The sequence below is a fragment of the Engystomops pustulosus genome, chromosome 11 (assembly GCF_040894005.1).
Source record: "Engystomops pustulosus chromosome 11, aEngPut4.maternal, whole genome shotgun sequence".
NCBI lineage: Eukaryota > Metazoa > Chordata > Amphibia > Anura > Leptodactylidae > Engystomops > Engystomops pustulosus.
In genome coordinates this window covers 81,056,422-81,072,018 of record NC_092421.1, presented here as the reverse complement: position 1 = coordinate 81,072,018, position 15,597 = coordinate 81,056,422, and the positions used below count along the sequence as shown (strand labels likewise).

Below are 15,597 nucleotides of genomic sequence, written 5' to 3'. Positions count from 1 at the left end.
GCCACAATAGGAGCCACAAGGGAAGAGAAGTGTGGAATAAACTGTCTATAGTAATTGGCAAAGCCCAGAAATCTCTGAACAGCACGCAGTCCCACTGGGCGAGGCCACTGAAGAACGGCTGCCAATTTAGAAGGATCCATCTGGAGTCCCTGGCCAGAAATGACGTATCCCAAAAACGGAAGACTGCTCTGGTGGAATTGAGACTTCTCGAGTTTGGCATATAAATGATTAGTCCTTAAGCATCTGAGAACCTGCCGGACGTGGTTTTGGTGAGAGGGAAGATCTGAAGAATACACCAAAATGTTGTCCAAGTAAACTATAACACAGGAGTAGAGCAGGTCTCTAAAAATATCATTAACAAACTCCTGGAATACCGCTGGAGCATTGCAGAGACCAAAGGGCATTACCAAATACTCAAAATGCCCGTCACGAGTATTGAAAGCTGTCTTCCACTCATTGCCCTCCCGAATTCGGATGAGATTATATGCTCCTCGCAGATCCAGCTTGGTAAACACTTTGGCACCTCGTAGACGGTCAAAGAGTTCGGTGATGAGAGGCAAAGCATAGCGGTTCTTCACCGTAACCTTGTTGAGACCGCGATAGTCTATGCAGGGTCGGAGGGAGCCATCCTTTTTAGAGACAAAGAAAAATCCAGCTCCAGCGGGGGAGGAAGACTTTCGGATGAACCCCTTTTGCAAATTTTCCTTTATGTAAGCGGACATGGCTTCAGTCTCGGGCACGGATAACGGATAAACCCGACCTCGTGGAGGAGACGTACCCGGCAGCAAATCAATGGGACAGTCATAGGGGCGATGAGGAGGCAGAACCTCTGCTTGCTTCTCAGAGAAAACGTCGGCGAAGTCTTGGTAGCAAACCGGAAGGTCCTTCAGAGACTTGGCATCTACGGAAGTTAGCATGAGAGGCACAGGGTGAAGAGCATCCAAGCAACGAGAATGGCAGTCAGGACCCCAACGTAGAACCTCCCCCGTCCTCCAATCAAGGACTGGTGAATGGAACTGCAACCACGGAAGACCTAGCAGGAGGGGCGAGGTTGAACGTGGCAGAACCAGGAAGGACAGAGTCTCCTTTTGCAGAGCACCAACTTGCATGATTATCGGCTCCGTGCGGTAACGTACTGGGTCAGAGAGAATTTGTCCACTGACCGAAGAAATAACAAGCGGTTTATCAAGAAGAATCACTGGAATGTGGTACTGGGAAACCAATGCAGCATCCATGAAATTCCCAGCAGAGCCGGAATCCAGGAAGGCAGATACTTGGGTTTGATTGCCGGAACCAACGCTGAGCAGCACCGGAATCAACAGGCGTGGAGAAGCACTGTTCACACCTAGGGACGCTTCTCCCAATAACCCTAGGTGCTGGCGTTTCCCGGGCGTTGGGGTCGGATAGGACAGGATGCAAGGAAATGCTCAGGACTACCGCAATAGAGGCAAAGGTTTCCTTGGCGTCTTCTGATACGCTCCTGAGGAGACAATTTAGCTCTATCCACCTCCATAGACTCCTCTGCAGGTGGTACGACTGGAGACTGGAACGGTCTTTGGAAGACAGGAGCTAGTCGAGGAAGGCTTTGGATTCTGCTCGAAACGTGACTCTTCGGCACGCTCCCTGAAGCGCACATCAATCCGAGTGGCAAGGGAGATGAGCCCACTCAGAGAAGATGGTAGGTCACGAGCAGCCAGAGCGTCCTTAACCTGTGAGGACAGACCTTTCTTAAAAGCTACAGACAAGGCCGCGTCGTTCCAGGAAAGTTCCGATGCTAAAGTACGGAACTGGACCGCATACTCTCCCACGGAGCAATTCCCCTGACGTAAATTCAATAAAGCTGACTCGGCGGAGGAGGCCCGAGCCGGTTCTTCAAATACTGACCGGAATTCAGACAAAAAGGCTGCAAGAGAAGCCGTAAGTGGGTCGTTCCTATCCCAAAGGGGAGTAGCCCAGGCCAAGGCTTTCCCCGAGAGAAGGCTGACTATAAATGCCACCTTAGATCGCTCCGTGATGAATTGGGTCGGCATAAGTTCTATGTGCAGGGAGCATTGGGTAATAAAACTCCGTCATATCTTGGGATCACCGTCGTACTTGCTAGGCATAGACAACCGCATTCTAGGTTCAAGAGCAGGCAGACTAGTCGGAGCAGTAGGGGTCACGAGAGCAGCCTCAGGTACCTGTTGCTGTTGCTGGTTGGCTAACAGTTGCTGAAGCATGGTGGTGACTTGCTCCAGTTGATCTCGCTGGGCAGCAATCTGCCGAGACTGGTGGATCACAATAGTGGCAAGATCTGGCTTGCTGGGAGACGGAACCTCGGCGGGATCCATGGCCGGATCTTACTGTCAGGCTTGCAGGTAGTGGATCCACTGGACCACTGCAGACGATGACTCAAGCCACTACCTGGGACCGGAGTCTAAGTGGTACCCGGTTTTCACCAGAGCCCGCCGCAAAGCGGATTAGACAAGCTGCGGCGTGGTACCACCAGGTCGTTCCTCAGGCGTGACTTGTCTGCAGTGGCGGCCAAGGTTGAGGTACAAGAACGGCAATCAATCTCGTGGTCAAAGTCCAGGCACAGGGTCAGGGCAGGCGGCAGAGATGCAATGTCAGAATCCAAACCGGGGTCAGCAACAGGAGGTCCAAGCAGAAGGGTACGGGAACACGGAGGTAGTCAGGCAACACAGGAACACGGAGGGAGACAGGCACGCAGGAGACACAGGAACGCAGGAGACACTGGAACGCAAGAGACACTGGAACGCAGGCAAATCGCAACAGAGCTTTCTCTAAGGCTGTGAGGCACAAAGATCCGGCAAGAATGTGAGGAAGGTGCAGGGTTTTTAAAGGGGAAGTGATCAGCAAGTGCACCAATTAGCGGTGCACTGGCCCTTTAAATTTCCTGAAGATACCGCGCGCGCTCCCTAGGAGGCGGGGACGCGCGCGGCCGGAACCTGGCAGCGATTCCGGAGTGGGGAGAGGTGAGTCGCGCCGGCACCGCGCCTGCGAGACTCGGGGGGCACGGGTGAGCCCGCGACCCGCGATATGGGTCGCGGGACCACCCGTGACATAAGTATGGCTCTGAAAATAGTAATCTCGGCAGTAACCTTTGTTCCGGTAACATATTCATGTAGTAAACTTTGTTTTGGCATCATTTTTATATTCAAAGCTTGGTTCTGGTACCATACCATGCCAAAATGTTGGAGCCGGCTTGTACTGTATAGTAAGATTCATTCAGATACTGAATTTATATAGTAAGCTTGCTTCCAGGCATGTAACTCTGCAGTAAGTTAGATTCTGGGACTGTATCTATGTAGTTAGCTTGGTTCTTGTACTGTATTTATGTAGTGACTTGCTTTTGGGACTGTACCTAGGAAGTTTGTTTTAGCACCGGATCCAGCAACACCGGATAAGTAATAAATCCTATTCATGGACAAACCCTGTTTAATCAAAATATGAAGGTGAATAACACATCCTGTCATCATTATTATGTATCAGGACCGTCAGACATGTTAAATGTTTCTACTTGGAAAGGAATGTGTCAAAATATAATTTTTCTTTAGTGGAGAATTTCCTAAACTGTCCACATTTTATTATCCTTATTGTGCTCTGGCCATAGTTCACTGAGTTCCTGATAAAAGGCATCGCAGTCTCATCACAGCAGCGGGAAGACTCCGGATGACCTTGAGCTAATCAGCTCCTCGCTCTCCCGTCTTCACATGAAATATCATTAGAATTCATGAAGAGACCCTGCGCCGTCCAGGAGGGAGGAGCCCCGGCCGATTGCCCTTATATAACACATAGATTCATATACAAATACATCAACAGAAATTGCAACCAAAGGAAATAACAAATACATTGACACTGCACATCCAACAATACAAAGCAAATTAATAGTATTTATTGTTCTTTGCCGTTATTTAAGCCTCCGCCGCCCGGAGACGCGAGGTTACACCAGCGACATAAAACACGAGAATTGTCTGTGTGACTCCATAGAAGGAAGATAATAGACACCCGGTGCCATCAATAAGGTTCGGTGACACAAATCGAATCCGGCTTCTTGTGCAGTGTTACTAAATCTGTTCCCTACCCAAAACTCCATAAATTACCAAAATGGTGGCGGCCAAAGAGAAATATGATGAGTACAACAAGGAGGAAAACATCTATGACTCTATGAAGCTCGAGTCTACGGAGACACTTATGTTAGTGCTGAAAATGACACAATAGCCCAGAATTATTAAAGCCCCTGCGCCGGTTTTCTGTCTGACTTTTCAGGTTCTATTTAGCGCAAACTGCTTGTACAGGTATTTAGAAAGTGTCCGGAGCTGCACTGGACCCAACGCAACACAAAATACTGCACTGAAAGGGGCGTTGCGGTGCACTGTTGGACCGTGGACCACATTCAAGTAGTGTTAAATGTGCATCAAAATAAATTTGATGAACTCTGTCGGAGGCGCCAGATTCATGAAGAATGTGCGGCACAATTCATGAATCTGGTTTTTGATAAATGTGGGCCATTGTCTTGTTGGAAGTTTTGATACAGTGTGAGGTCCGGAGCCCTCAGGTAGAGGATATCTAAGTTCTTGGCTGCATTAATCTTTCCTTCCATTACACCCAGTCGTCCTGTCCCCCTATAGAAGTGGTGGCGAACCTATGGAAGAGGTGCCAGAGGTGTACTCAGAGCCAACTCTGTGGGCACCCAGGTCTTTTTTCCCCAACACAGAGCTTGAAAGACAAGTTGCGTGACTCTCGGCCTCCTACTGCAGTCCTTGCTAACTCAATAGCCACATTCAGGGCTATTGAAAGCAACACTTTCTGGGACGAGAAGATAATTTTATTTCTGATAGTCTGAGATCCTTGCACTGAGGAGAGGCCTCCAGACTCTGCTATAAAGCCCCAACTGCTGGAGGCATCAGTGATAGGTGACTCCCATCTCCCTCCTGAATCTTGGGGATCTTCTTTACCTGTCTCATCAAGGCTCTTCTCCCACAAGTGCTTAGTTTGGCTGGACAGACAAGTTGAGGAAGAGTTGTGGTCATCCCACACTTCTTCCATTTAAGGATTATGGAGGCCACTGTGCTCTGAGGAACCTTGAGTGTTACAGAAATTCTTTTATAACTTTGGCCACATCTGTGCCTTGCCACAATTTTGTCTCTGAGCTCCTGGGGCAGTTCCTTAAACCTCATGATTCTCATGTGCTCTGACACGCACTGTGAGGTCTTATATAGACACCAGCGACATAAAACACGAGAATTGTCTGTGTGACTCCATAGAAGGAAGCTAATAGACACCCGGTGCCATCAATAAGGTTCGGTGACACAAATCGAATCCGGCTTCTTGTGCAGTGTTACTAAATCTGTTCCCTACCCAAAACTCCATAAATTACCAAAATGGTGGCGGCCAAAGAGAAATATGATGAGTACAACAAGGAGGAAAACATCTATGACTCTATGAAGCTCGAGTCTACGGAGACACTTATGTTAGTGCTGAAAATGACACAATAGCCCAGAATTATTAAAGCCCCTGCGCCGGTTTTCTGTCTGACTTTTCAGGTTCTATTTAGCGCAAACTGCTTGTACAGGTATTTAGAAAGTGTCCGGAGCTGCACTGGACCCAACGCAACACAAAATACTGCACTGAAAGGGGCGTTGCGGTGCACTGTTGGACCATGGACCACATTCAAGTAGTGTTAAATGTGCATCAAAATAAATTTGATGAACTCTGTCGGAGGCGCCAGATTCATGAAGAATGTGCGGCACAATTCATGAATCTGGTTTTTGATAAATGTGGGCCATTGTCTTGTTGGAAGTTTTGATACAGTGTGAGGTCCGGAGCCCTCAGGTAGAGGATATCTAAGTTCTTGGCTGCATTAATCTTTCCTTCCATTACACCCAGTCGTCCTGTCCCCCTATAGAAGTGGTGGCGAACCTATGGAAGAGGTGCCAGAGGTGTACTCAGAGCCAACTCTGTGGGCACCCAGGTCTTTTTTCCCCAACACAGAGCTTGAAAGACAAGTTGCGTGACTCTCGGCCTCCTACTGCAGTCCTTGCTAACTCAATAGCCACATTCAGGGCTATTGAAAGCAACACTTTCTGGGACGAGACGATAATTTTATTTCTGATAGTCTGAGATCCTTGCACTGAGGAGAGGCCTCCAGACTCTGCTATAAAGCCCCAACTGCTGGAGGCATCAGTGATAGGTGACTCCCATCTCCCTCCTGAATCTTGGGGATCTTCTTTACCTGTCTCATCAAGGCTCTTCTCCCACAAGTGCTTAGTTTGGCTGGACAGACAAGTTGAGGAAGAGTTGTGGTCATCCCACACTTCTTCCATTTAAGGATTATGGAGGCCACTGTGCTCTGAGGAACCTTGAGTGTTACAGAAATTCTTTTATAACTTTGGCCACATCTGTGCCTTGCCACAATTTTGTCTCTGAGCTCCTGGGGCAGTTCCTTAAACCTCATGATTCTCATGTGCTCTGACACGCACTGTGAGGTCTTATATAGACAGGTGTGCACATTTCTGAATCAACTCCAATCAATTTAATTAAGCACAGCAGGACTCCAATGAAAGAGTAGAGCCATATCAAAAAGGTTTGAAAGGAAATGGACAGCATGTGAGTTAAGTATGTGTGCCACAATAAAGGGTCTGTATATTTATGACCATGTGTTTCTGCAAATGAAATGGCCCAGAGATACTGCATGTCCCACAGCCGTGATGAACTGTGGTAATGAACGCTGAATTCAGGTGGTCAAGCTGCACTAAATAGCGCATGTGTGTCCACTTCTCACCTTATCCTTTAAGACATTATCAACATATAATATTAATGGGTGGTGCTCTTCACTTGCAGAATTTTGCACGTATCCTAGAACTATGCCTTATGAGGATTTTTCGCTAACACTCAAGTTTGTCTTCACCCGACCTGACGAGGTTGACTCACCTTCCATTCATCCGCCATGATAAAAAGAATCTGATCGGGACCTCCACCAGATGAGAGAGATACACGATTGGATTTTCCAGAATCCTCAGTGTGTATATATATTCCACTTACCTATGTATTCATTCCATGTGCTGCAATGTTTTGTATATTTTCGTAAATCATCTATATTACTTGAGCCCCCTTCGCTTCTCCTCTAGATTCCCCGTGTAAAACACCAATACATCTTCAAAATTATTTAGAATAAATGTTGATTAGCCAATTTTTTGGCATGCAGTCTTATCTCCAACATGAGCATGTTTGGGGCGAGGTATAGACGTGAGCATTGGCGTTGTCTTGAGCCCCAGCCTCATATATTTCAAACCCTCTGGTAGGATCCTCGCCTTGGGTCCATGGCGAGATTCAGGTTCTTGGGACGTTGTGTATGTGTACCGGTATGGTTTCTTTACACTACTCGAGTGGAGAGGCCTTAGGTGAGAGAACTGTCACAAAATTTACCTCTTACTCATTTGGGTTCTTTCTGCTTCTAAATACCCATCCCTTTGCCACCCTATAATGCGCCGTCATAAATTGAGTAGGGTTATCTCGTCGATTATATGTGCTCTTTATACCCTATGGGACAATCTGCCCAATGACGTTCCCAATATTATGTATTTGAGTTGTTTTCACACAATGCAATCAACTCATGCCGTTTCTTATTTAAAGAGTACTGCTTACTGCTAATATTCGTCGGCAGTCATCTTCATATAGGGGGTCATTTACTAAGGGCCCGATTCGTGTTTTCCCGACGTGTTACCCGAATATTTCCGATTTGCGCCGATTGTACCTGAATTGCCCCGGGATTGTGGCGCACGCGATCGGATTGTGGCGCATCGGCGCCGGCATGCGCGCGACGGAAATCGGGGGGCGTGGCCGAACGAAAACCCGACGTATTCGGAAAAACCGCCGCATTTAAAAACCGAAAAAGTGTCGCTTGGGGAGCGCTTACCTTCACGTGGTGGTGCATTCCGGCGCGATGAGATGACTTTCAGCGCAGCAGTGCCACCTAGTGGACGGCGGAGGAACTACCTTCTTAAATCCCGGCCGGACCCAAATTCAGAGCAGAGAACGCGCCGCTGGATCGCGAATGGGCCGGGTAAGTAAATCTGCCCCATAGTGTTTTATGTTTGTATAATAATAATAATTCTTTGTTTCCCGAACCCGGGACCCCGGTGTTGTAAGGCAGAGGTGCTACTCACTCAGCCACCGTGCCGCTCTTTCTTATATGTACTGCTCAACTTAGAAGGCTCATAATGCGGCGCACCATATGGAGTATTGACTATACAGTATATATCTGGAATTCGTCCAGGTATGAGAAGGCAGCATAAATACAAATAATAACTATCTTGAGGCTTCACATTCTCTTCCTCTTATTATAATTCAGCGTTCTATATATATCGATACCAGCAGGGGATATATATACTCAGCGCGAGCGCATAATGATAGAAGCCTTTAGATCGACTTTATTTTGAAACACCTCACTTCTTTCTGTTTATTTGCGGCATAATCGGGATTCCCCAGTATATGACAGAAGGATTACGACTATATCTCATTAAACCGGATCTCCGATCATGCGACCTGTCATGTGGCCTGTCATGTGACCTGTCATGTGACATGCGCGGTAGTTACCGCCCACACGCCGCCCCCTTGGAAGCATATCGACGTTCCAGGTAACTTGTTGCATCCAATCATGGACCTTACTTTTAGAGGCGTGGCCTCCCGGAGGGGTATTTAAACAGGACCATCACACTATACACACACTTACCCCTGAGGAAGTCACCAGTTCGGGTGACGATACGCGTGGGGTCTGCCTTACTCCCTCCTCCCCCTTTTGGCTGCCCCTGCAACCGGTTCGCATTAACCTGTCACTCTCCTACTCGGGGACCACCTTTGGTATAGTATGACCAGGTTCAGGGACAACTTCATTCATGCACCTTATCTGCACAGGCCACTTTATGTACCTGGTTTACTGATTGTTTATACATGAATTATTATTGTACCTGTGTGCGGATATTAGATTGACCAACTTGGGATAGGGAGTATTTGGGCATCACTTGCCCTTGGTAGCTGTATACATCCGTTGGATGTATTTTTTAAGTGTTTTTAATCTTTTGATTGTCCTGTATGTATAGTTACTTTATGAATTAATATACTTTGTTATTGTTATATCCTGTATACGCATCCACCTTTGTCTTTTGTTGTGGTTACATATTGCCAATTGGGATGCGTGGATATTATGCATAATATTATAAAGGTAGTGCCCGCTCATCTTTTTTGTTTCATTGTGTGTCCACTTCTGGCACAGTGCAGCGGGGGTTGTATCCAAGGAGATCTTATATCTAAGGGACAACATGGCTACATTTATGGGAGATAAATAAATGTATATATATATATGGCACATTCATTAAATTAAATGTTAATAGCCTGATTGGAGAACCCCTTTAAAGGTGCCAACATGGCAAAGCTTGCTGTGTAATTTTTCCTATGGTTGTTGCTCCCTTTGACATCATCAGGAAGGGCCGATCCTAGGGAAAATAGCAGTGTGCACATTGCAGTTTGAGTCCATTTATCCTACTCCTGACAAAATTTGTGGAAATTTTTTTCAAATTTTCTTTTTGAATTCCTAAGGATGGGTTCAGATCTTGGAGAATGGTCCTTGTCGTTTTACACCATCAATTTTCAGTAATTAGCAGTGATTTAAAGTGTAAAGTATTTGATCGAACAAAAATGTGAATATAATGAAAATTTGCGAATGACAAATTTTCTGATACATATTGGATACAAAGTCCGAGCAAAATTGGCACCAAAAACATACGACTTACAAAGAGTAATACATCCCATTGGACATGGCAAAAGACATAACATAGTGCACCAGCTTTTGTCCAATGTTGGCCATGAGTGGATTAAATGTGGCACCTTGTAACCCCGTCTGGTTAGGGTGATGGTCATACTGGACATTGCCTCTACATTCATCTCTATGAGAAGGCTACTTCAATCAGTTCTATAGAATGTAATAGACTAATAGACATGACTCAGAGGGGACAAGGGATGACTGTCCCTGTGATTGGTGGGGCCTCCATTGTTGTACCCCTACAATCTACAACTGAGGCCATAAAAAAGTGTTTGTGTGCCGTACCCTATATGGCCACATTCACTTCAATGGGCAATATTGTCATCCATGTGATTGGCCTATTGCCCACCATACTGTGTCAGACGGAGCGACCATGCTGGAAAAGATAGGACATATCCTATTTTTTACTGTATTTACGTCTTGGTTTCCCTACTTCCTATGGAGAAGTACCCAGGTACGGCCCACGTTACGGTCCGGTACGGCCCGTGTGAGCCCATGGCCGTGCACAAAGGGCCTTCATCTTATTTCATTGAGCCACTTTAAATTTTAAATGAAATGTCCACATCATAAGCTCATAAATACTGAATCCTACAAGGAAATTCCTATGTGCGATAAAGAAGTAATCAAATTGTAGAGAAGTTAAGAATTGGGGCCAAACTCATGTTTGTAGAAGTATTAGACAGAATTAGGAGGTTTGTCCCATTTATTTTACAAAATCTTTAGTAGTTCTGCATAATAAAGGAATGATCCCCATCTATGAAGAAGATGCTCACGAGACGTAAGTATTATCCCCAGCCACGAGCCAGACCACAGGAGACACATCACATTCTGATTGCATTGCCTCCTCCATACATCCACAAATAGAGGTGGAAAATCCATGAATATGATAATTGATCTGCTTTTGGAAATGATTATGTTGTGATTATATTGTCATGAATCAGGATAAAGTACTACAAGGTGCCAAGGAAAATGGAATGATTAAGAATATCTGCTGAGGTATGTGTGTGCCCGGGCTGGTCAGGAAGCCTCAGGCACTGGATTTACATTTGGTGAGACTATGATATAAAATATAATGTATAAATTTGGCAAATGTAAAAAAAAACATCAGCCAATATAAAACAGAGATGGTGACAATGCTCCATGGACAATCCAGGACAGGGGTTACCCTAGGACAGTACAAGTAACTATACAGCACTCCTGTTATACAAAGCCTATGTAGGATATAGACTGATGGAGGCTACCGGGTAAGATGCTAATACAGCAACTTAACGGGGTATCCTGGGAATATGAACGTCATGATGCTATAAATAAATGAATGTAACAAAACTCAATGTCATGAGTCACAGAATGGAGCTTAAATAGTTTGATTTTATGATTCACAAAATTTTATGTCCTTTCTAAAGTATGAGGAGTTATCACCAAGATGGCCACCACTGGAAACTACAAGTCCCATGAACAGGTTTTCTTGCTCTGTTACCATAGTAATGATGTGTAACTGTCATCACCACACACCGGCCATACTGGATGCAATGCAACCAACCGACTACAGCCAAACTTAGTGGTGGTCACATGACCTGCCCAGGCAGCTACAGGACGTGTGATGTGGACATGTGACCAGCGCCATTTTCTGTCCTGTGTCTGCTCAACGCAGAGGAAATTAACAACCTGATTAAAGGGCCAGTAGCAATTTAATTCTTCATTACAGTCTATGTCACCATAGATGCTGTTTCTTCTTTCTGATTGGTGTCTCTGGTATGTCTGCCCCACCTACCTGACAATCATGAGCCTAATTACCATATAGAGTGATGATACTGATTGCTCTCAAAAAGTAGGGACTAGAGAAACTACCGTAGGATCTACCTTATTAGGTAGATCTTAGAGTTTTGCATAGAGAGAACTCCTTGAGTATTTGGAGGTTCAGGGTTCATTGAACTAAATATTAGTCCTTTAATAAGTAAAATTAGACAGAAAATATCGATATGGGTTAAGATGCCATTTTCTAGATGTGACAGAGTGGCATTGTCAAAGATGATCTTACTACCTTAGTTGCTTTATCTGCTTTCGGTTTGTTCAGTTTGGGTTCCAAGAAAGATTTTTTGGGGTAATTGATGAGGTTTTGGGTGATTTGATTTTGGGGAAAAAATGATCCAGGATTGAATGATCCTCCTTATGTAAACCTACAGCTGAGGGGGATTGGGAGTTCCACAGGTTTTATATCGCTGCTCAACTTAGGGTTTTTGATCACGAGACAGAAATGTAACGTCATTATTCTGATGTTGCTAGAAAGTGGGGAATTATCACAAGGGAGTTAGAGGCGATTTCCGATGACAAATTTATTGGACAAAATTTGGCATTTCTTGAAATGGATCTTAAATATTAGGAGGATGTTTTTTCCTTTTCTCCTATTTGTGATAACTTTCATTTTGAGAAATTTAGATATATTCCTAATCAAGGGTATTGGATATTGAAATCTATTAAGTGTTTTACACAGATTAGTTCTGATACATAAATGTTAAAGTACTACTGTAAAGTATAACAACTTTTGCCTAGCACTACCCCAAACCAAAAAAGGCAATGCTCTAATTTACATTCATTAGCTCTCTGCAGTCTTTTGTCAGCTAACAGGCTGGAACCCAGCAGTTACCTGACCTCTGGCTGTCTTTGTTTGGTTGGTTGCCATGGGAATCCGTAGCTAAATGGAGAAGAGGCTGGGTGGATGTTGTTGGAAGGGGTTAAGAGCACATGCACGCTCAGGATCAGTAGCAAGAGAATATTAATCCTGGCAGCATGTAAAAAGCTGTTGATAAAAAAATTAAATAAAACCTCCCATTGTTAGTGAAAGTATTGGAGGTGGGGCATTTATTGGCTGAAGCTGATCCCGTGACTTCTGACTGGTCTCTTTTTTTGCCACTACTATCCCCTAGCAGTTTTCTAGACACAGTTTTTCCATAACCCAAAGTTACAAATAATACAAGGGGAAACAATCTCAGCTGTAAACAAATTCATAACAGAATCGCTCAAGGACTGATATTTACCAGAAATATTGCTTTAGATCAGCCCCAACTAATGCCCAGAACTTGTCACATTTGCTCCTCTGTATAAAGTACAATTGGTCACAAACCTGTCACTCGTTGTGGAGTTAATATGACTGTGTGCAGTGGCCGCGGGGCAGTAGATGGTCTGGATATGGCCATAGTCACTTGATTAGTTCTGCGACTTGGCTTTTCAAGTCCTTGAAATAAAATCAGTTCCTCAGCCGGATGTATCCAAGAAGAATCCAGAGCGAAGGAGTTGTTGAGAAAAATCTGGTAAAAAAACAACAAATAAAATTGTTTTTTAAAGCCAAACACATAGACCCACAGCACAGACGTAGAGCAAAGTGCCGCCTGTGTCATCTCCTCTTCTATTCCTCACTCATTTCACATTATGTTCACAATTGGTCACAATGTTATTTACAATGTAACAAAATTCCTCTATTTATTTATTTTCCTTGTTTCTTAATAAGTAATCTACATATTAGGGTCTGGTAGAACTTCTTAGAGGTTGAACGCCAGAATCACTTAAAGTAATTTGTGCACAATCGGCTTCTATTGGACTTTTTCGGACAGCTTAGAAGATCTCAGGAGTAGAGATGGACTGACTCAAACTTTGAGTTTGGGTCTGGGTGTATCCCATGCGTCCTGGTCTTGTTTACGGATTGGTGTCTGTGCAGCCAATCCGGTAGATACCCTGAGCTACAAGCCATAGCTGTGATTGGTCAGAGAGACACCGCTGACTAATCACAGCCATGGCTAGAAACTATGGGCGTCAATTTGCCAGATTGGCTGCATGGTCACCAATCTGGATCACAAATATTTTGGGTCGGCTCATCTTTACCCAGGAGTCTTATTCATCACGTTTGGTCTCCTGTTTTGCAGGTCGCCAGGGATTCTATCTCATTGAATCCCAAAACAATCAGATATTGATCCTTCGGGGAAGGGGAGTTAAATATCTTAGACAACAAAAACCCCTTTGGTGCAAACTATTTGTAGTTGAAGAAACTTCATCTATAAAAATCATAGAACACATCTGACCCTAAACATAATACACAAACCTGACAAATAAAAGACTTACATGATGGAACATAAACTGATCTGAATCCGCTCCGCTCCGCAATGTTTTATTGTTTTCTTGCATCTTTGCTAATTTGAATAATGTTTTGACAGAAATGAGACAATTTTATATAAAAACTTGTTTACAATGTTCTCTAAAAACCATCATTGTATAAGATAAGTCCACGGGGTGAGGAAATGAGGACAATTTATTGGGGTTAGGAATTTATTAGAATTAGTTTTCATTTGGATTAAAGGGACACTCCAGCCAAGAAGCTGCGACTCAGCAGTGACTGGTGACCATTACAGGTATCAGATCTTCTTGTATGATGTACTGAACCCCACAAGGGGGTCTAGAAACTACTGTAACAGTTACTTATAATCATTACAGAGGTTCCTGTAACAGGTATAATATAGAACTCACAGCTTCTGCCCCTGATCTAAGCTCATAGTATGGAGAAGATATCTAAGGCAGCGATGATTCTGTCTCTAGTCCTTTATTTTTCTCTGCAGGGGCAGTGGGAAAGGTGGGACATTGTACACAATTCCTTGCTGGGACATTGAGAGAGAGAAAGAGACAGACAGGGGCTCTGGGTGACTCAGCACTGCTATATCAGTAACCACTCCCCAGGAAGGTGGGGGCTGAGAGAGACCTGGCTGTGTGAAGAGAAATCAACCTCAAACTGCCTTTAGGTCGCTGCTGCTGGTTTAGCAGTGTCAGCGTCCCTAAAGAGGTGGGGTATACAGACTGTATACTGCAGCTCTTAGCCTCAATGGCTGGAACAGAGGACGACGACGGTGACTCTAATCTCATGTGGAAAAAGTATAAAGACATCTTGAAGGTTCTGTGTGTGGTTTGCTTGGGCGGCGCTGGTGACAGGTTCCCTTTATGCTCCAGTTTCTTACAAAAATGCATTTTTCCAAATCTGCTAAATTTTCTTAAGAAAAAATGTTTTTTTTTTCCTTTGGATTTACAGCAGAAATGACAAGTCTTCCTGCAATACCTAAGAGGCAAATCACCATCAAAATCCACCATGATAAACCAGGGACACTTACTCATAGATCCAGGCACTTGGCCAACAACCCAAGAGTCTTTTTGGTTCACTAGCATAATTTTAGGCCATGGATATCTGATATAAGAAGATCCCACAGTCCCGGTGCCTGGACCTGTGAGTAATGTCCCTGGTTTATCACAATAGATTCTGATGTAAGATTTCCTTTAAAGGGCACCTACCACCCCGATTCTACCTATAAAGGTAGATCGGGTGGTAGGTGGATGGATGGGACGTGAGGATAGCCCTTTTTTGGGCTAATCCCCACGTACCGGGTGTCTTGTACAAAACTTTATTACATCTATATGCCAAATTTTATATACGCTACTGGGGCGTGGAGTAGCCGGACATGAGGCTACTAGTCGCGGCTACTCCACGCCCCAGTAGCCACGTTACTCCGCCTACCAGATAATCTTCGGCGCGCAGCTACCAGGAGCTCGTCCGGGTCCCCTGCGTTCTGCGCATGCGCAGAACGCAGGCCCTCGGCTGCGTGGCCGTGGCTACGGGGCCGGAACTACTGCGCATGTGCAGTAGCCGGGGGACGCGGATGAGGGCGCGCAGCTACCAGGAGCTGCGCGCCGAAGATTAACTGGTAGGCGGAGTAACTAGTAGCCTCATGTCCGGCTACTCCACG

General features: G+C 45.0%; 1 protein-coding gene across 2 annotated transcripts in view; it reads right to left on the bottom strand.

Moving 5' to 3' along the window:
- TCERG1L (transcription elongation regulator 1 like) overlaps positions 1-15,597 on the bottom strand; it is a 174,836-nt gene that overhangs the window by 122,077 nt on the left and 37,162 nt on the right. For both annotated transcript variants that reach the window (XM_072129349.1, XM_072129350.1), the window contains exon 3: positions 12,942-13,125. In XM_072129349.1, the coding sequence (XP_071985450.1) occupies positions 12,942-13,125 (184 nt within the window). The remainder of the gene's footprint in view (positions 1-12,941; positions 13,126-15,597) is intronic.